General features: G+C 47.6%; 1 protein-coding gene across 1 annotated transcript in view; it reads left to right on the top strand.

The window, feature by feature from the left end:
* Positions 1 to 13,832, top strand: part of GAP43 (growth associated protein 43) — a 38,939-nt gene extending 25,107 nt beyond the window's left edge. The window contains exon 3 of the mRNA XM_077818260.1: positions 13,744 to 13,832. Coding sequence (XP_077674386.1) covers positions 13,744 to 13,832 — 89 coding nt within the window. The remainder of the gene's footprint in view (positions 1 to 13,743) is intronic.
* The last annotated feature ends 6,734 nt before the right edge of the window (positions 13,833 to 20,566 follow it).

The following is a 20,566-nucleotide window of genomic DNA, read 5'->3' on the forward strand; positions in this document are numbered from 1 at the left end:
GGTCCCTCTGTATCCTATTCCTGCCCTCCAGCGTATCAACCACTCCTCCCAGTTTAGTATCATCCGCAAATTTGCTGAGAGTGCAATCCACACCATCCTCCAGATCATTTATGGAGGATGGTGTGGACCTTTTCTTCAGGTCCCCCTGCTTGGGAGCCAATCATGTCATGACTTGCAATACCCCCCTGTCCTGGTGCTAGTTCTGAAAAAGTGGGCCATTAGCAAGCTTGCCCAACCTCAGGGTTTGGCCTATGAGAGGGCCTTTGTGGAATTTCTCAGGCTCTAAATCCCTCTCTGGACTTTTGGTTCTGCAGCGGCTGTTGCTGCAAAGGCCATGGGTACTACAACAGTGAAAATAAGACTGAGGTCAGGATGGATGGTCTAATGGGTAAGGTAGTGGGCTGAGGAGGCATGGGTTCAATTTCTGGTTCTGTCATAAACTTCCTATGTAACCTTGGCCAAGTTACTCAATGTTGTGCCTCCGTTCCCCATCTGTAAAATGGGGCTAATGGCACTTGCTCACCCCCCAGGGTTATTGTTTGGAATAGACCAGAGAAATGGGTACTATCTGGGGAGGTCATAATGCAGGTACCACAAAGGTCAGAGTTCATTTTAAGTGTGTGTGTGTGTGTGTGTGTGTTATATATGTGTATGTTATATAAAACATACCAAAAAACTATATTAAAATTAAGGTTCCAAATCAAGCAGCTGAAAATTAGGAAATGCCAGTATTACAGTTGCCTGTGGTACTGTGGAAAAACATCCTCAGGGGACTGGCTGGGTCAGGAACATGATTAATGGCAGTCTTTACCACTTTAAATCCAGCTCAGAGAGTGGCCAAAAGTTGTTGGCTGCTTTTTCCCCCGTAGACAGTGGATATAGCAGGGGATTGGGAGTTGGATCAGATCTTGTGGGTACTATTCCAGTTTTGCCACTAACACGATGGATGATCTTGTCAAGTAATTTCTTCTTTCCATTCCTCAATTTCTCCATCTGTAAAATGGGGATAATGATACTTTTAAACCTCACAGAGGTGGCTGTGAGAATTAATGTCTGTAAAATGCTTTGAGATTTTCAAAATGATTGAGGAGGGAAAAATTCCCTCTATTGCTCATGCCACAATCCACTACTTCAAGATTAGCCTCCATCTGAAACACCCATTTAAGGACCATTGTGCAAATGTTCTCAGTACAGCAAAACATGCCTGGCCCTCAGGATCTGGAGAACAGGAACACCAGCACCTTCAAAGGATCTCAAACCCCATTACCCCACACCCTCCAAACCTCACTATCACTGGGTTGAGGAAACATCTGTCACAGTTTAGGGCATGATTCCCCCTCCATGGTCCAGCAAGGGTACCCAAGCTAGGCTCCTGCCTTCACAGCCATCAGATCTCTTTGGTGGAGACCTGCATCTCTCTTCCTTCTGATTAGGGTTTTTCCAGGCTGCACAGTTCCCTGTCTATGCTGTGACGTTCCCAGCAAGCCAGACAGCATAAACTGGCCTTTGTCTCTGCTGTGCTTTCTCCTCTGAGGCTATGAACAATTGTCCACCATTATAAATTATCACACAACTCTTTCTAAGCAAGCACATTTATTCTTAAGGTGAAAGCATTACAGAGAAAACATATTAAAACAATAAAAGAATTTACACACATGCTAGCAAGCTTACCAGAGATCACCACAACTCCAACAAGAGCTCTGGTAAGTGATCAGTCCTTCACACCCACAGAGGGGTTCTTCTGTGATTACAATTTCATAACAGCTTTTGCTCAGAGCAAGAACACACATGAATAAGTCAGTATGTCCTTTATACAACTTGGGTCTTTGATATTCAGATTCCAGGAACTGGTAATCAGCAGACAATGGTTCTCTCCTCGGGGCGTAGCTGCAAATGGTTGGGTCCAGAGGTGGAAACTTACATTCACCTTCCCCCAGGTATTTCCTAGAAAACACACTTAACTTTTGTTTATCCAAAAAGTTTCTTGTTGTTTAAAACAGTCATTTGAAGCTGAATTCATTCCCAAGGTTTGCATTGACCATGTTTTCCCCTCAAAGAAGTTACATCCAATCCCACAATAATAAATAAACTTTGCATTCAGTACAATGGACTCCAAAGATACTTAAACTTGGTTCAATAAGGTTTTTCAAGGATATTGCAGGAAATTGCTCAAACTGTCACAACATCCCCTGAGAACACCATGCACTTGGAAAAAATTCAAAAACCATGCACTGGAAGGAAGCCCACTGCTTGACTGGTAACACAATTAATGGAGAAGAAGAAAATAAGAACCTGAAACTCCTGATGCTGAATGCAAAGTCACCCATCAACAGAACCAGCACCATCCAAGATCTCCTTTTGGATGAAGGACCTGGCCTTGCTGGCATCACTGGGACATGGTTCAATGCCACCTGCAACCCTACACTAGGATAGCTAGTCCCCACAGGACACTCCATATGTCAAAAACTAAGACAGACCCCAGAATGCACCAGGAACAGCAAAGAAGAAGTACAACAACAGTCCTGTTGCCCTCCAGCCTAGGGTGCAGAAGACGTTCCAGTCTGGAAACAGAAACACTTGAGTGCATCTATATGGTCTGTAAGGCAAAGGACAAGAGGAACCTAGGACTCCTAGTAGGGTACAGGCCTCCAGTTGGAAACCCTGTCAACTTACTGGAGGAACTTGCAGAGTTCTTGATCAGCAGAGTACTGGAATCCCCCAGATTCCTTGTCCTCAGTGATCTCATCCTCCACATAGACAGAGCTACTGATACAACTGTATTTTATCTCACGGCTTATGTGGGATTCTGCTAGGCAGTCTCTGGATCCACACATGCAACCGCACATACGCTGGACATTATCTTCAGCCTAGGACTGGATATTGGAGAGGTCACCAACATACCACTCTCTTGTCTCATCACTGCCTCCTCCAAGCAGAGATCAGAGCCTTCCCTCCTTCTTGCCAGGACAGTGAGCAACCAAAGCTGGTCCACCCGCTCCTGCCCCCAAAGACTCATGAACTACCTTGGTTTTCATCTCACCCTAGAAGAACAAGACACCCAACTACAAGGCTAAGGTGCCAATGAGTTAGTACAGCAATACAATCGCCTGCTGTCCACTACCACTGGCCACAAGCCATCCACTCCCTCCAACAATGACTGAATGGCCACGGACACAGGTAAAATCTCCATGCTCATACTGATGGATCTCTCTGCAGCTTCGATACAGCGTACAACAAGGAATAGACAGGTTATTTTACCTCGATATTTGGCACTGGTATGATCTCTGCTGGAATACTGTGTGCAGTTCTGGTGCCCAGAATTCAAGAAGGATATTGATAAATTGGAGAGGGTTCAGAGAAGAGCCACAAAAATGATTAAAGGATTTTTTTTAAAGGAAGCCTTATGGAGATAAGCTAAATAGATGGAGCTCTTTGAGTCTAACAAAGAGAGGATTAATGGGTGACTTGATTACATTTAATAAATATCTAAATGGGGAACAAATATTTAATAATGGGCTCTTTAATCTAGCAAACAAAGTGACTGGAAGTTGAAGCTAGACAAATTCAGACTGGAAATAAGGCTTATTATTTTAACAGTGAGAGTAATTAGAACAATTAACCAAGGGTTGTGGTGGATCCTCCATCATTGACAATTTGTAAATCATTTAAAGACTGGATGTTTTTCTAAAAGATCTGCTCTAGGAATTATTGTGGGGAAGTTCTATGGCCTGTGTTTAGACAGGAGATCAGACTAGGTGATCCTTCCGGACTTCGAATCTATTACTCTAGGTACTGCTACAAACACCTATGTGACATAACAGGGGTAGATGGCCCAGCACTAGAATAGCTCCAACAGAACTCAGAGTAAAGATGAATAGCTGCTTCTTCTTTACAATATCTACATGAGTCCACTGGGAGAGATGTGAGATGCCATGGGCTTGGCTGCGAACAGCATGCCAATGCCATTAAGCTGCATATCTCATTCTCTACTGATGCTACTAGAATGTCTACAGGAAATGAGCTATTGGCTAAAGACCAACTGGCTCATGCTGAACCCATGCAAGACTGAAGAGATGCTGACTGGAAGGGAAAACACTTTGACAAGCTTGTCAATACCTTGTCTCCACCTTTCGCCGAAGGCACACAGCCCCCATTCATCAAAGTGGCATGAAGCCTCTGGGTCTTGTTTGACTCCTCACTAAGTTTGGCTGATCAGGTAGCACCAGTATCTAAAAATGCCTTGTCCCTCTTACAGCTAGCTAGGAAACATCATCCCTTTTTGTACAAGGACCTGGACACACTGATCCCTGTCTTTGTCATCTCCAGCCTGTATTTCTGACACTCATTGTACCGGAAGCTGAATCTGAAGACGGTGTGCTAGCACCAGCCGGTTCAGAATGCAGCTGCCCGCCCTCTCCATGGCTCAGGCCTCAGCGAGCACACCAGGGCTGTGCCAAAGCCCCACCCCTGGCACCCAGTCATTTCCCAAAGCCACTGTATGGCCTTGGTCCTAATTTTCAAAGCAATTAATTGATCAAGCCCCAGGTGCATCAAAGATTGAATTCCAGTCTATGAGCTACCCCCAACAGCTCTGCTCCTTTTGAGAACTGCATTGTCCCAGAGCCCAGAATGAAGCATATGAGAACTGGGGACACAGCATCTGGCTATGGAACAGCATGGGGGAAGCTCGCTGGCTGCTCTCCATGCTGCACTTTTTCTATGGATAGGGTCCTTTAGCCTGAACCAGGGCTGCCAGGCTGCCCGCTTGCACAAGCGCTGCAGTCACTTCAAAAAAAAAAAAAAAAGAGAGAGAGAGAGAGAGCAAAGTACTTTAGATACACCCACCCACAGATATATGCTGCAGCAGGTTCATTCAGCACGGCTATGTGGCTGTGTGTGCCATGGGCAGGGGAGCCTGTTCTGTGACAACACATAAATTGAGCTAATACCCATCCCTTGGCATCTGCAGCCCTTGCCAGTTGATGTATATTTTTATAGTACTTTCAGATCTACTGAATGAAGCTCCATGAACCTCCAGTCTGATTCCCTCAGTGAGGTGGTTCAGTATCATTATGCCTGTTCTATGTGGGGTGCAAACTGTACTTGAACCTTCAGACCATGCTACCTTGGTCATGCTCTGTGGGACAAATGCTTCCTCGGCATAAGTGCACTGAAAGCAGCAGTGTTACAGCCAGATGACAGTGGCCCACTCTGCAGCTGCACAAGGTTTCTGTTCCTCAATGCATCTTCTTACTTGAAAGATGCTCCCCTACCGCTTTCCAAGACAGTAAGCCACCAGGCTTCCCCTTCCAAGTACCATATACAGCATCCCTGAAACAAGCGTCATTGCTGATTTTGCTGCTGCACCAACTGAGGAAGGTGCTACCTTCCCAGAGGCTGCAGTTGCCTATGGGAAATGGTGTGAGGGGAGACTCTCCATTGACAAGGAGGGGCCCTGCTGCCTGTAAAGCAATTCCCTGATGGGTGTGAATGGCTCAGTTCTGGCACCTGTTTCAGGGCAGAATGTGTTGGTTTGCCGAGGGCGAGCGAACATACTGACAACACAGAGCAGTAAATAGGAGTGAAAAAGCAACCTGCCAGCAATAGCTTAGCCAGTGCCCCTCAGCTGTCGGGTGCAGTGCCATATATGTGCATGTGGGAGGGATGGCAGTGGAGGGAATGAGGGGAGTCTGTTCTTCCCTTGCCCAAGGAAGCAGAGTGTTTGTAAATGTGGTTGTATCAGGGTTAACGCCACACATTCACAAAGAGCATCTCTCCGTTTTCCCCTCCCCTTCCCCTCTCCTGATCTCTCTGGAGAGATTCCCCTCAGCCAAAGTTGGAGGGTTTCCATGGCAACCAGGCAGCTGGTGTCTAGACACTGTGAGAGATGCCTTGCAATTGAGCTGCGATTCTAGGTCTACCCCCTCGCCTTTCCTTTCCATTTACTGCACACGTGAATGTCCAAAGGTGGAATGGAGTTTCCTTTCCACAGGTATGTGGGGAGAATCCCAAAGCCATCTTCTCCTCAGCTTGAGGAAACAAGAAGGCAGCTGCGGCAACAGAGACAGATCTGACTGTCCTCTGAGGATTTAGCTGGGTCAGAAAATGTGAAGCAGCGGACAATCTGGTCTGCTAGGACCAACAGCATTGTCCCTTTCTTCTCCCTGCCCAGCTCAGAGTCTCAGCTGATATGGGGCTGAACACAACACGGAGAGGAGAATCAGGATTGGGAGACCCAAAGTGGAATGACTGTTAGTGATATGTGATTGATTGCTACCTTCCCTGAAGACCTGACCTTCCCCTTCCCTCCCCATCTCTGCCCTGGGACTCCCTCCCCCAGCATGCTCCATGACCTCCTTACCTGTGAAAGCTTCTAAGAACCAATTCAGGGAGCTGCAATTTTCTACTCCCCCATCCACTCCTTTCTGATGTCTTCCGGGCTATCTGGGCACCACTGCCATCTGCTGCTGCATGTGCCAGGGGATGGAGACCCCCTGGTGTGATCACTAAGGATGCTCTGAGCTCACTGGCTCTGTGATGTCACCAGGCTCCCTGCGTGGAGGGGAACTCATGATACTCCAGAGGGGAGCCTGAGCCAAGATGGAACTGCAGAGGACGCGGTGGAGAGCTACCAGCCCCACACACCTTTCCCCCTCATTTATAAGTGTGAAGTTACAAGAAAGGAATAGTATGAGTAAACAGGTAGTTTTTATACATCATCAAGAATTATACTTACGTACATCTGTTTATAGGAAAGGAGCCCTCTATACAATGGACAGACACTTCCCCCCAAAAAGCTGCTTTATTGTTCCCTTTCAACTGAGAAGGTGCTGTGGGCCAGCATATCAGACAATTGTGAAGAATAGCAGGAAACACTCCCCATGGAGAGAGATCCATGATAGATTCTGTTTCCATTCTCTCCAGTATTCAACAGGCCTGCAAAGGTCACTTAGTGAAGCAGACTGGGCCTTCAAAGGGATAGTGGTTTCCATGGAGCTCTTAAGCTGCTACGTGATGTATGAGGCGTTTCAGTGGAGGGGGACTGGGCCAAGGATGCATTTTAGACAGAGATGGGGAACGGAGAATGGTATCTGCAGTGGCTCTGAGCCTGAAATGGGTTCCATTTCAACAGTCTCAGACTTACCATACTCTGCCTGGAATCAGCTTCTGAGTGGCTGGATCGATGATGGATGGATTTGGATAGATGGATCCAAGCTGAGAAGTTCAGCTCTGGATCCAAACATCATCACAGCTTGGAGTGGCTGAGATCCTGGGTTTTGACTGGGGCCCATCTCTAATCCAGAGCTTCCAAAATTCTGAAAAAATATAATTTAAATTGAGCTGCCTCTGGGGTGGAACATGGCTGCCGATAGCAGTGCAGTACGACCCTGAACAACACTTGAGAGCAGTAAAGGACTCCGGGAGGGGGGAAGGTAGACCACCATTGTGGTTCCCTGAGGCTGGGGCCATAGCAGAGGTAAAGGTGAATACAGGCTGGTTGCATGTGGAATACTGTAATATAAGGAATGAGACAATAGTTTCTGAGCGAGGAGCATGAGCAGTAATTCTGAAAACCGTGGAAAAGCGACTAAGGCAAAATCCCTGAGTCGGCTGTATTGAACTCAAAAGTGTTTGTGTAACTTCTTTTCTCTTGGTGTTGTCTGTGACAATTTAAAGACCTGTAAGATAACAGAAAGGAAAAACAAAACAAAACCAAAGCCACCAGCCACGAAAAAATGAGCATTGGAGAGGTTACTACTACTATGGTCACGTGTAGAGCTCTGCTCCAATTTAATTAATCTTGGCAAGTCAAATGGAGCTGGGCAGGTCCCAAGAGGCAACGTTTACCCAGAAATCCACTCAACCTAATTTCACTAATGTAGGGCAGTGGAGGGACTTGGAGCGGGGCCTGCAAGCTCAGCCATTAGAATGTGGCGTAGGCGAAAGCAGCTGGAAGTGCCACCATCCAATGAAACTGCTGCCTGCCTGCCTAGCTCAGCTTTCTAGCAACTGTAGCTGCCTATGTTCAAGGCGCTCACTTGCCAGTGGGGTTCTCAGATACAGTTCTCACCCCTTCCAGGAGATAAATGGAGCACTGAAAAGCAGGAGATTTTTCTGAGTTCATTTCAGCAGGGCTCCGTAATTCAGTTCCATGCCTTATGCTACCTAGCACAAAACCTGGAGGGTCTAATCCAGAGAGGCGATGAGCACTTACCACTGCCGGCTGAATTTAATAGGGATGTAGGTTCTCAGCCCCTCTCAGAATCAGGCCCAAAGTCCACACCAGGAGGGCTCAGAAATATACTTTAGCTTCAATCTACCAAACAACTCCATAGTTTAATACCGGTGCAAATGCACCGTGTCAATTTAATGCCTCATGCGAGGGCTCTGAGGTGGCCCGGTGGGTTTCTGAACCAGGTTTTCTCCTCCAAAATCCAGGATTAAAATGAGAGTGGTTGCATCTCAGCTGAATCTTGAGTCTGACATTTGTCCCTATCACAGAATCACCACAGATATGGGAATAATTCAAAAAGGCCACTCCTTCTTTGTCCTCCCTTGCTTTATTTTTTTGCATATTCCAAGCCCCTTCAGCTTCATGTCACTGCCATTCCTGTTTCTTCTCAATCTCCTGGTGACTCCTATTCCATGTTCTGACATACCCCAGCGCCTCTCCTCTCATTTTCTGGGTTCTGGGGCTCCATTTGCTGTCTGTACATAGCCAGCCTCTCCTGCTCCAGCTGATGGCCTCTCCTGCCACATCTCTAGCTATCTGAGCTTCTCCTGCTCTAGCTCCATGTATCTCAGACTCACCAGCCTGTTTCCAAATAAACCAATGTCTCTTCCTTGTTCCAACTCCACCCACAAAAATGGAGAGGTGGGAGAAGGTCTCACAATGTCAATGCACTGAATCTTAGCAAACCTGGCAGGAGCAGGTGTGGCAGTTTCTGCGAGGGTGGAAAGTTGGCCATCCAAAAGGAGCTGCATCTGGTGCATTTCAATTTTGAAAAAGAGAAGGAAAATGTTGGCTGAATGGGCCTGATTCTCCCTTACCTTGCATCTTGTATCACTATTTATGCCTATACAATGAGAGTACAACATGGGTGTCAAATACTACCGCCTGTGTTGCTGACAGGCAAATTACACATCCATGCTGCACCAATGTAAAGGACAACCCAAGGTGCAAGGGAGTGGAAAATTAGGTCCAATCTCAAGAAAAGCCTTCTGACAAGTGACAGCTAATAGAGAACTGTCTAGTAGTCTCCTAAGGAAAGGGGTGGAAGCTCCTTTGTGTGGGACATTTAAAGGTAGACTGGAGAATCCCTGGAGAATACATGCCCAGGAACAAGCTTGCACTAGCGAGAGAGGCTATTTTACATACTTTTAGGAGTCAGATCCTAAGCTGGTATAAATTAGTACTGAAATCAATGGAGCTACATCAAATTACAGCAGCTGAGGATCTGTCCCTAGGTCTTTTCCAGCTTTGATGTCTATCTAGGATTCTGTGATGTTGCATTTCTGTGCTTTGAACCTGTTTTGCACACAATTGTATATCCTTGTGCTGTCACCTGTGATTGAACCTCATTGCTGACCAGTAGGTTCTGATTTTTCACTGTCCTCAAATTCAGTGAGACACTGCCACAGCTGTTAAGCAAAAAACACATCCCAGCAGCCGGGGCACATGTGCTCAGAACACTTCCCCTCCCAGATGCTCCCTGCTCACATCCAAGCAAGAGAGAGACAGATAACTGAATCTTGCTTGCTAACACTCTTCATGGAGCAGGTTTCTCATTTATTTATGTGAATTCAGTGTTGGTAAAAGGTACCGCGCTGGTGACTGAAGCCTTGATCCCCTTGTCCAACTGAGCTGTGCTTGGTGCAGGGCCCGAGTGGGTGACAAAGGTGGCTTTATGTCACTTTTGTGGCTTCCTGATTCCAGACTGGGTCAGGTCAGTCCCAGCATAAGTTAGAGCAGTCATGAGGCCAGGCTGTCAATAAAGTCCCTATGGCTCTGCCTATGACCCTGGTACTGGGTGAAGTGAAGTGGGGATAGTGTTGAGCCACCACCCGAGTTCCATGCCACCTGAGGATTCCCCTATGCCAGGAGTATGCCAGGAGTGAGATCTGCCAGCTTTTCAGCCCCTTTGTCCCACTAGAGCAGGGGTGGGAAAACTATGGCCCACGGGCTGGATCTGGCCTGCCAGCTGTTTTAAGCCAGCCCTCGAGCTCCCACTGAGGAGCAGGGTCTGGGGCTTGCCCAGCTCTGGTACTCCAGCCAGGGCGCAGGGTTGGGGGCCGCTCCACGCGACTCCTGGAAGCTGAGGCATGGCCCTCCTCTGGCTCCTATGTGCTCCAATGGCCCCTTACGGCGCTCCAATGGGAGCTGCAAGGGCGGTGTCTGTGGACGGGGCAGCGCGCAGAGCTGCCAGGCCGCGTCTCCGCATAGGAGCCGGAAAAGGGACATGCTGCTGCTTCCGGGTGGTGCTTGAGGCAAGCGCCACCCAGAGCCTGCACCCCTGAGCCTCTCTCTGTTCCCCTACCCCCTGCCCCAGCCCTGATCCCCGTCCTGCCCTCTGAACCCCTTGGTCCCAGCCCAAAGCACTCTCCTATACCCCAAACTCCTCATCCCCAGCCCCACTCCAGAGCCTGCACCCCCAGCCAGAGCCCTCACCCCGCCCCACATCCCACTCCCCCACCCCAGAGCCCGCACCCCCAACCAGAGCCCTCACCCCCTCCTGCACCCGAACCCCAATTTTGTGAGTATTCTTGCCCCGCCATACATTTATATTCCCAGATGTGGCCCTCGTGTCAAAAAGTTTGCGCACCCCTGCACTAGAGCAATGCAAAGGGGCCATAGTGTGGCAGAACATTGTGCCCTGAAGCTTTCTGTTTATCCACTGAGCAAGATCAGCACAAGGCAGCATTAGTGTGAGCTTCCATGCACTGCTCTGAGCCTGCCAGTACCCCACATTTAGAGCCTGGTATTGCATTTCTTGACCACGCAAAACTGTGAATGAAGCCCACAGGTGTTTTAAGTGACCCCTAAGGCTTCAGGACCAGGGCCTTAATTGCTAAGGTAAGTAGAGAAGTGTTATGGCCTAGCGGACTGAGCATGGGGATTGACACGAATTCTAAACCAGGCTCTGATACTGTGCAGCCTGGACTAGTCATGTGAATCATTCCATGCCTCAGTTTCCCCATCTCTGTAAAACTGAGTTAATTTTTACTTACCTCTCTGGGGAATTGATTAAGTTAATGTTGGCACAGCACTATATAAGTTTTCACTGTACATAAGTCCAATGCAGAACAAAATTCTAGGGGTAGTTATGTTGTTTGAACTGGTTCACCCACCCCTAGCTTTGAGTGTGTGTGTACGCACGCATGCTTCATTCACCCATCCTGTGTATGCTTGTAAGAAAATCTGTAGACGGCTTTGTTTCAGGAGGCTCAGATAAGCCCTTGCAGAGTCTACACCGCTAGCAGATAAAGATATTCTTGTGGCTAAAACTCACCCCTAGGTGTTAGCAATCCTGGGTTCTATTTCCCTTTCCCATTGTGTGACCATGGGAAAATCACATCTTTACTTTGTGCTGCTGTTTCTCCATCATAAAACCCTCAGGTAGCCAGCATTAGAGATGAGTGTGTGTGCGGGGGGACGGACGGACCCCACCAACATAATATTGTTGTAGCTGCAAGAAAGTTTAGTAAAACCATTAAGATCACTTGACCTGTTTGGGCTCCCCAACACTGCGTGCATCCCATTTAAATCAGCAGCCTATTTCACGCCCTGTTAATGGTTGCAGTTGTACTAATTAATGCAAGAGAGGCCTTGCGAAGCTGTTGGATTTTGTTGCTTAGGAGCAGGAGAAAGCAAACATGTATGTGCTTCTGCTGGCTGGAAGTCTGCAGCCCCAGGGACTTAGGCAGGGTTACTGGGCCAAGGTGCTGCCCAGCAGATATTTTTGGGGGGAACTATTACAGTAGGAACTCATTGTGACACCTGGGTTGGGGGTCCAAGCAACGTAAGTGCAATAAAAGCACTTAATTGGCACACGAGGCAGGGGGTTTGCACACATTTTAAAAGGCATCCTTAGGGACATAGGGTTAGGGAAGGTATTTAAAAGAGCTAGGTTAAGGGGTCTTGGCTGTTTGCCAAGGTTGGTAGTAAAAGCATGTCTGCCATCTGACGGCACTGAATAGCTTAGCAAAACTGTCCAATTCCTATGACTATCCACATGCCAAGAGGCATCCTCATTGATGCTCGGCAAGGAGTCCTAGTCCAGTGCAAGAACTGAATGGGCTACATGTGACCAAACTCCCCTTCACAGGGTAGTCACTGCATTTCAGTGCTGAGGCACATCAGTGGGGCCAGAGGCGGGAGAGGAGAGGGTTTGCCCTGCCACTGCCCTTTCTGTGCTTCTTGCACTGCTAAACCAAGCACTTTAGCTTGCAGCGGTGTCAATTCACTACCTTTCACCAGCATTACACTGATATGAATGTTTTTAAAGAAACATAACCAACCCTATACACACTGAGGGACAGTCCTCAAGTCAACCATTAGGACAAGTGGTCCTGATTCTCCACTCCATTGTGTCTTGTGTGGTCAGTTACCGCTGTGCAAAGCAGACCAGATTCTCCAGTGCGTTACGGCAGCTTTGTGTCACAAACCACAAAAATGCAGAGTTGGCTTTATAGCCCCAGTGAGCCCCTAGGCTCAGACAAGATGCCTGGGTTTCAGGGATGCTTTAGCAACAGTTCAGTCAGGTCCCATACTGCAGGTGAATGGGCTGGATGACCCAAAAGCGGGTCCATTCCAACTCAAATCATACCACTTCCATCTACTTTGTCTCGTCCATTCCCCCCACCCCCCGCCCCATTTCCTGATCTCTTGTCTAATACGTGTCTAGAATGTCACTGGTTAAAGTATTTTACTTTAACATTTCATGTGAACTGAGGGCTGGTAAAAGTTGTCTGATGGTCTTGGAGTATGATGGCCTCCAGCCACAGAACTGGCACAGCTCCAGGCAGATGTATCCTTATGGAAAAGACCTGGAGGAGGGATTAGAGAATGAGAACCCTTCTATAACTTCTTATAGCATTTAATAGAAAACTAGCTCCCTGCTGTAGAATTCTGTACTTTTTAAAAAAAACCCATAGATATAGGTTCCTGTTTGCTATTCAATTCTATAGGGTTCTCGAATAATTTCTGCAGAACTCTATCATATGTATAGAGAACCTTGGCCTCATCCCTATAAAAATCGATAGGACTTTTCCATGTGGATAATGTACACTTCCAAACACTTAGGAGTGAGTGAAGAGTGAACCTATTTAAGAGTAGACTGGGGAAAAAACATTAGCTAATGTATAGAAGGAAACAACCTGCAACTGGCTCTAGGGGTAGGGCAGGGATTTACGATAAACTAGGTGATCTAACAGGTGTGTTGCCTCTCTACAATTGTATTTGTATGGTTGAATCACTCCTTTAGCCTTTCTGTTCTGGCTCCCTAATTCAGAAGGTTAATTAATCATGGTGTTGGTTTGTGGGAAGCATATACCTGTCCACTAAGACCTGGACAATATAAATTCATTTCACACAGTCACCCACACGTGTGCCAGATAAGAACTGTCAGATTTTGGCCCATTTGGGAACAAGGACTTGGAGTCATTCAGGCCGCCTGCAACAAGCATGTAAAAAGTACACTATAGCTCAGGCAACTAACCCTCACCTCTCTCTTTCCCCACTAGATGCTGTAGAAGAAACCAAACCTACTGAAAGTGCCCAGCAGGAAGAGGTGAAAGAAGATGAGAACAAGGCGGACCAAGAAAATGCCTGAACATTAAGAAATGACTCCCCACTGCCCCTCCCTCCCTCCCCCTTTCCTGTATCCTTCTTCCCATGCCCACCCTAATCTTGATTCCCACCTCCTGCTCGCCCCTGTGGGCCTGTCCGTCCCTCCCCCATCCCACTTAAACCCTTTTTCTCTCTGTGTGGCAAACATTTAAAGAAAAAAAAGCAAAAAAAAAAAAAAAAAAGCAGGAAAAATCCCAGTCGAACAGTGTGGCTTAAACATTTCTTTGTTTCTTGGTGTTGTTATGGCGAGTTGTTTGGTAATGATGATGATCCAATCATTTTGGGAAAATTCTTGCACTGTATCAGAGTTCTTTGATCTGGCGCGTGCGTGTGTTTGTCTGCCCGCCGCGAGCGCTCTCTCTCTCTCCCCCCCGCCCTCCCTCTCTGTTCCAAGTGTGTGTGCAATGTTCCGTTCATCTGAGGAGTCCAGACTTACCGATTTAAAAACGAAAAAAAAAAAATCTTTTTCTTCCTTTTTCAATGTGATGGAATGAACTAAAGAGAACAAAAGAAAAACAAACAAACAAACGAAGGAAAATTAACCCCCCCGTTTGTTTTCAAAAATAAAGCAAAATGTGCCAATTAGCTTCATGCGTGGCTCCAGGCTCCTTTTTCAAACTGAACGACGATGATAATAATAAATGAGAATAATGATCATGATACCACTGTCTTGCGTTTGTATCGCGCCTTCTGTCCTGATGGAGCTTGTAGGGAGACTCTTGCTGTGGCCAACATGTCTTCTGCTCTTGTCAACACAGCACAGCAGGAGAGTGGAAATGCCATCAGAAACTACTGAGGGTATTTCAGGAAGGCAGGCTGGTATTAGGTTGGATTTTGACCTGGGCATCAGGGTTAATGTGCTGGCTCCTACATAAAACACACCAAAAATACCCCCGACCTACTATGGGACCCTTAGGGTTTGATCATGACAGTCACTCAACACCTCACGCTGAAGACTTTAGGATAGCTCAGGAGCGGCCTGGAGGCTCTCAGCTGCGATCCTCAGTGGTGACTGCATTAAGAAAGAAATCTGTGTTTGACTAGGAATTGACGATGTGCTCCCTCAGCAGGCCCAGTGCCATTAAAAGGAGGTGTCACCCCACAGCTCGTCCCCAAAGGAGCAGCTCTGGGGTGAGCCAGCAGCGCTCACCGGCTGCTCTCCCTTCTTGGTGCAGCAGCTCCCCTGCTGCATTGTAGAGGAGGGAGGGGAGAGTAGCTCTAGCTGGTCCATGGCCTGATTCGCTGCTGGGCCCCTGGGACTGCCTGAGCCTAGGGCAGTAGTTCCAATATTTATCAGGGCCTCTTGACTTTTTAGAAATAATATGTCTGGGGGACTAGGCTGGACACCACTCACAGAGACAGGCTGCTCGGTGACCGTGTGGCCAGGGCTAGAATTGGTGAGATAGTAGCCATCCAATATTACTGAGAAAGGGAAAGGCAGCGTATTTTTCAAATAAAGGGCTGCACTTTTTCAGGTCCAGCTCTAATCAGGGCCTAGGTTTATGGTCTCATCTCCAGCAGCACAGTGCATCCTAGCAGCCGGCTAAGGGGCTGATTTGGCACAGACCCAGAAGCGAGAGGCACCACGTCCTGAGTTACCAGTGCCACTTCCTGCCCTGGGTTTCCCTTGGCGATCACCAGCTGCGTACTCCTTCGGGCCAGCCTTTCTTAATGGATGAGATCTGACAGGCTCATCGCCCCAAGCAGCGTGGCTGTCAGTATCTGCTGTTCTCTTTATGAGTTGTAAGAGCGAACAATTTAAATGTGTCACTGAAACATCTTTTTACAGCCCCTTCTGTAAAAGCTCTTTTAAGACTGTAGTAACACCTCAGAGTGGTGCGCTTTCACTGTCCTGATTATTGTCACCGGCTCCCCCATTAGCTCTTACTGTGGCTTCTTGGCAACACTAGATAACCATGGTGCCCCATGCTCTTATTGTGTAATATTGCCCTTGACAGGAGGTGGAATAACTGGCCTCACAGCTGTAACACCAAAAGAAAGGCTCCATCTGGCTGTGGATACTCTGCTACCCACAATACACGTGCCACTGGCTGCCTTATACAGTGACAGAAGCAACGGCTTCAGAAGAATGGCTCACCGCTCCTCTTCTGTTTGTTACCAAGAAGGAACGCATGTCCCTTCACCATCTTTTCCTATAACCCTGAGGTAAACCCAGTGGTGAGCTGGAGCCGGTTCACACCAGTTCGCTAGAACCGGTTGTTAAATTTAAAGGAGTACTTGTGGCACCTTAGAGACTAACCAATTTATTTGAGCATAAGCTGTAGCTCACGAAAGCTTATGCTCAAATAAATTGGTTAGTCTCTAAGGTGCCACAAGTCCTCCTTTTCTTTTTGCGGATACAGACTAACACGGCTGTTACTCTGAAACTTGTTAAATTTAGAAGCCCTTTTAGAACTGGTTGTTGCACAAGGGACAACCGGTTCTAAAAGGGCTTCTAAATTTAACTGGCCAAAAGTGGTGCCTTAGGTGCTGACTCCACGGGTGTTCCAGCCCTGGAGCACCCAAGGGGAAAATTTGGTGGGTGCAGAGCACCCACCGGCAACTCCCCACCCCACCCCTGGCCCCAGCTCACCTCCGTTCCACCTCCGCCTCCTCCCCTGAATGCGCCGCCCCGCTCCGCTTCCCGCGAATCAGCTGTTCACACTAGAAGCCTGGGCAGGCTGAGAAGGAAGCGGTGGCTTCCTGCTCAGGCCCACGGAGGCGGAGGTGAGCTGGGGCAGGGGGGCGTGAGGAGGGCCGCCCACACAACAGCAGGTAACCCGGGTGGGGGGGGTGTCACGCAGGGGTACCGCTCCCCGCCCCAGCTCACCTCCGCCACCCTCGGCCTGAGCGGCAAGCCACCGCCTGCTTTTCAGCCCTCCCCGACTTCCCGCCGAACAGCTGATTCGCGGGAAGCTGGGGGTGAGGCGCGGAGAAGCAGAGCGGGGCGGTGGGTTCAGGGGAGGAGGCGGAGCAGAGGTGATCTGGGGCTGGGCGCGGGGTGGGGAGCTGCTGGTGGGTGCTCTGCACCCACCAATTTTCCCCATGGGTGCTCCAGCCCCGAAGCACCCAGGGAGTTGGCGCCTAAGGTGCCACTTTTGATGTGATCAGTGGGGGAGTGGCTGCTCCCCCGCTCCCTCCCTAGCTATGCTCCTCCGCCCCTAGGAGCCAGGGAGACCTGCCGGATGCTTCCTGGGAGCTGCCCCAGGTAGCACCGCTGGGACTCCCCACCTCGCCTCCCGGCAGGTCCCTCCGGCTCTTAGGGGTGGGGTGGGCACCCACTACCGTGGCCCACGAGACCCTCCTGCCCGGTTCTGGGGGCAGTCAGGGGACAGGGGAGGAGGGTGGACAGGGCAGGGGTCCTGGGGGGGCGTCAAGGAACCCGGGGGGTTTGAATGGGGCAGGAGTCCCAGGGGATGGGGGTGGGCAACGACCCCCTCATGGGGTAAGGAGGGATGCCGTTGTTAAGATTTTGGCAGCTCATCACTGGGTAAACCCAAACTCTCATACACCTATTTTAAAACAATGAACCCAGGAATAATGATAATGTAAACAACCCATCAGACAAAGAACTTCTTATAAATAAAAGACATGAGCTTAAAAAAGGTGGTTTGGGAAGAGGGCTAGGCACTTTAAAAAAAAGGAAAGGAAAACTTCATTCTCAACTCCTCCCCTATGTACAGAAGACCTGCCTTTATGTTTTGCCACACTAAAGGTTTATCTACACGTAGAGCCGGAAGGTACACCTCCAGGTATCTTTTTCCTAAAGCGAGAGCAGAGCTAGAGTGTGTATGTCTCCTCAAGCTAGCACTTATGCCTTTGGCTTGAAGTGTAGATATACCCTAAGAGATTTCATGACTTCAGGAATGATTTCTCTTCTTACATGCACTGCTGTAAATCAGGAATAACTGGTTTGAAATCAGTGGTGTTGCACTGGTGTGAGAGAAGAATTACGACTCCTGAGGTATGCCTGCACTGTGATTAAAAAAACCCCAGCAGCACTGAGGTTCAGAGCTCAGGTCAGCTGACTCAGACTCGCAGGACTCAGGCAGCAGGGCTGAACATTGCAGTGTAGACATTTGGGCTCGGGCTGGAGCCCGCGCTTTGAAACCCTCCGAGTGCGGAGTGCTAAACCAACAAGATGCCAGTTTAGATTTGGTATTGGTAAGCAGTGAGGCCTTCATGGAAGAATTGGTTGTAGGGGATAACCTTAATTGGAGTGATCATGAGCAAATTCAGTTTAAACTAACTGGAAGGATAAACAAAAATAGATCTGCAATTAGAGTCATGATTTCAAAAGGGCAAAGTTTAAAAAATTACAGGAATTACTTAGGGAAGTAGACTGGACTGAAGAACTCAAGGATCTGAATGTGGCGGAGGCTTGGAATTACTTTAAGTCAAAGTTGCAGAAACTATCGGAAGCCTGTATCCCAACCAAGAGAAAAAAATTCATAGGGAAATATTTCAGAGCAAGCTGGATGAGCAAGCATCTCAAACAGGTGACTAAAAGAAAGCAGAAAGTCTGTAAGCGATGGGATTGATCAGCAGGGAAAGCTACTTTTTGGAGGTCAGAAAGTACAGAGGTAATGTGAGATTTGCAAAGGGAATTAAGACCAATAGTAAAAGGTTCTATAGCCATATAAACAAAAAGAAAAGAAGGAAAGAAGAAGTGGGACCACTAAGCACTGAGTATGGGGAGGTGATTAAAGATAATGTAGGCTCAGTCCAACACCTAAATGAAAACTTTCCCTCATTTTTTAATGAGGCTATTGAAGAGCTTAGAGGTAGTGGCAGGGTGCCTGATGGCAATGAGGATATGGAGGTAGAAATTACCACATCCGAGGTGTATGTCAAACTCAAACAGATTAATGAGACTTAATTGGGCGGGGGGAAGATGATAATCTCCATCCAAGAATTTTAAAGGAACTGGCACATGAAACTGCAAGCCCAAGAGTAAGGATTTTTTACTGAATCTGTAAACTTGTGGGGGAGAGGGGAGGTCGTACCCTATGACAGGAGAATTGCTAATATAGTTCCTGTTTTTAAGACAGGGGAAAAAATGTGATCCAGGAAACTACAGGCCTGTTAGTTTGACCTCAATTGTATGCAAGGTCTTGGAACTAATTTTAAAGAGAAAATAGTTAAGGACATAGAGGTAAATGATAATTGGGATAAAAAAAAGCTGGGGACTTATCAGTTGAAAGTGACAGAGGAGGAGAAAAACTCCAGTGCATTGGTCGATCACAGGATGACAATGAGCTGCTAATGTGATGTGGCCGTGAAAAAGGCTAATGCGGTCTTGAGATGCATCAGGCGAGATATTTCCAGTAGAGACAAGGAAGTGTTAGCACCATTATGCAAGGCACTGGTGAAACCTCATCTGGAATAATGTGTGCAATTCTGGTCTCCCATCTTTAAGAAAGATTAATTCAAACTGGAACAGGTGCAGTGAATGGCTACTAGGATAATCCAAGGAATGGAAAACCTACCTTATGAGAGGAGACCCAAAGAGCTTGGCTTGTTTAGCTTAACCAAAAGAAGGCTGAGGGGAGATATGATTGCTCTCTATAAATACATCAGAGGGATAAATACCAGGGAGGGAGACAAGTTATTTAAGTTAAGCGCCAATGTGGACACAAGAACAAATGGATATAAATTGGCCATCACCAAGTTTAGTCTTGAAATTGGACGAAGGTTTCTAACCACCAGAGGAGTGAAGTTCTGGAACAGCCTTCCAAGGAAAGCAGTGGGGATAAAAAAACCTAACTGTCTTCAGAACGGAGCCTGATATGTTTATGGAGGGGATGGTATGATGAGACTTCCTACACTGGCATGTAAAAACAACAAGGAGTCCAGTGGCACCTTAAAGACTGGCATGTAGCTGATCTGTAACTGATAGCAGCTAGTATCTCCAACAGCCAGAGAGGGGACACTAGATGGGGAGGGCTCTGAGTTACTACAGGGAATTCTTTCCTAGATGTCTGGTTGATGGGTCTTGTCCACATGCTCAGGGTCTAAGTGACCGCTGTATTTGGTGTCAGGAAGGAATTTACTCCCTGGTCAAACTGGCAGAGACCCTGGGGGTTTTCATCTTCCTCTGCAGCATGGAGCATGGATCACTTGCTGGGGTAAATGGTGGATTCTCTGTAACTTGAAATCTTTAAATCATGATTTAAGGACTTCAGTAACTCAGCCAAAGGTTAGGGGTCTATTACAGAAGTGAGTGGGTGAGGTTCTGTGGACTGCAATGTGCAGGAGTTCAGACTAGATGATCATGATGGTCCCTTCTGATCCTAAAGTGTATTAGATGCTATTGACAAATTTCACCCACGCTTACTCCCCATCCATTTTTCAGGTATTACTCTGGTCATATGTGAAACCCTCCATTATTAGATATTTTATTAAAACTTCTCTGTAGAGTGATATGTGGAGAAAGGGCTAAGGTCAAGATTTGCAGGAAAGATTAGTGATCTGGGGAACCTGGATTTTGGACCATCCGAAAGAGGCCCAATTTGCACAAGTATTTTCTGCAAACCAGGCCCATTTGAGGTCTCTCAAGTTGGGCATGCAAAACTCACTAGCCTCGTTTGAAAATCCCAGCCTGAGTCTTACTTTTCTTGATGCGGAAGGCTGTAGTAGGGTAAGTGCCTTGTCACTATCTTAGTATTTATACTCATTTCTATTCCTAAAGAACAAAACTCACCCCCGCACAAAGGA

This window comes from Eretmochelys imbricata, chromosome 1, assembly GCF_965152235.1.
Source record: "Eretmochelys imbricata isolate rEreImb1 chromosome 1, rEreImb1.hap1, whole genome shotgun sequence".
Lineage (NCBI taxonomy): Eukaryota > Metazoa > Chordata > Testudines > Cheloniidae > Eretmochelys > Eretmochelys imbricata.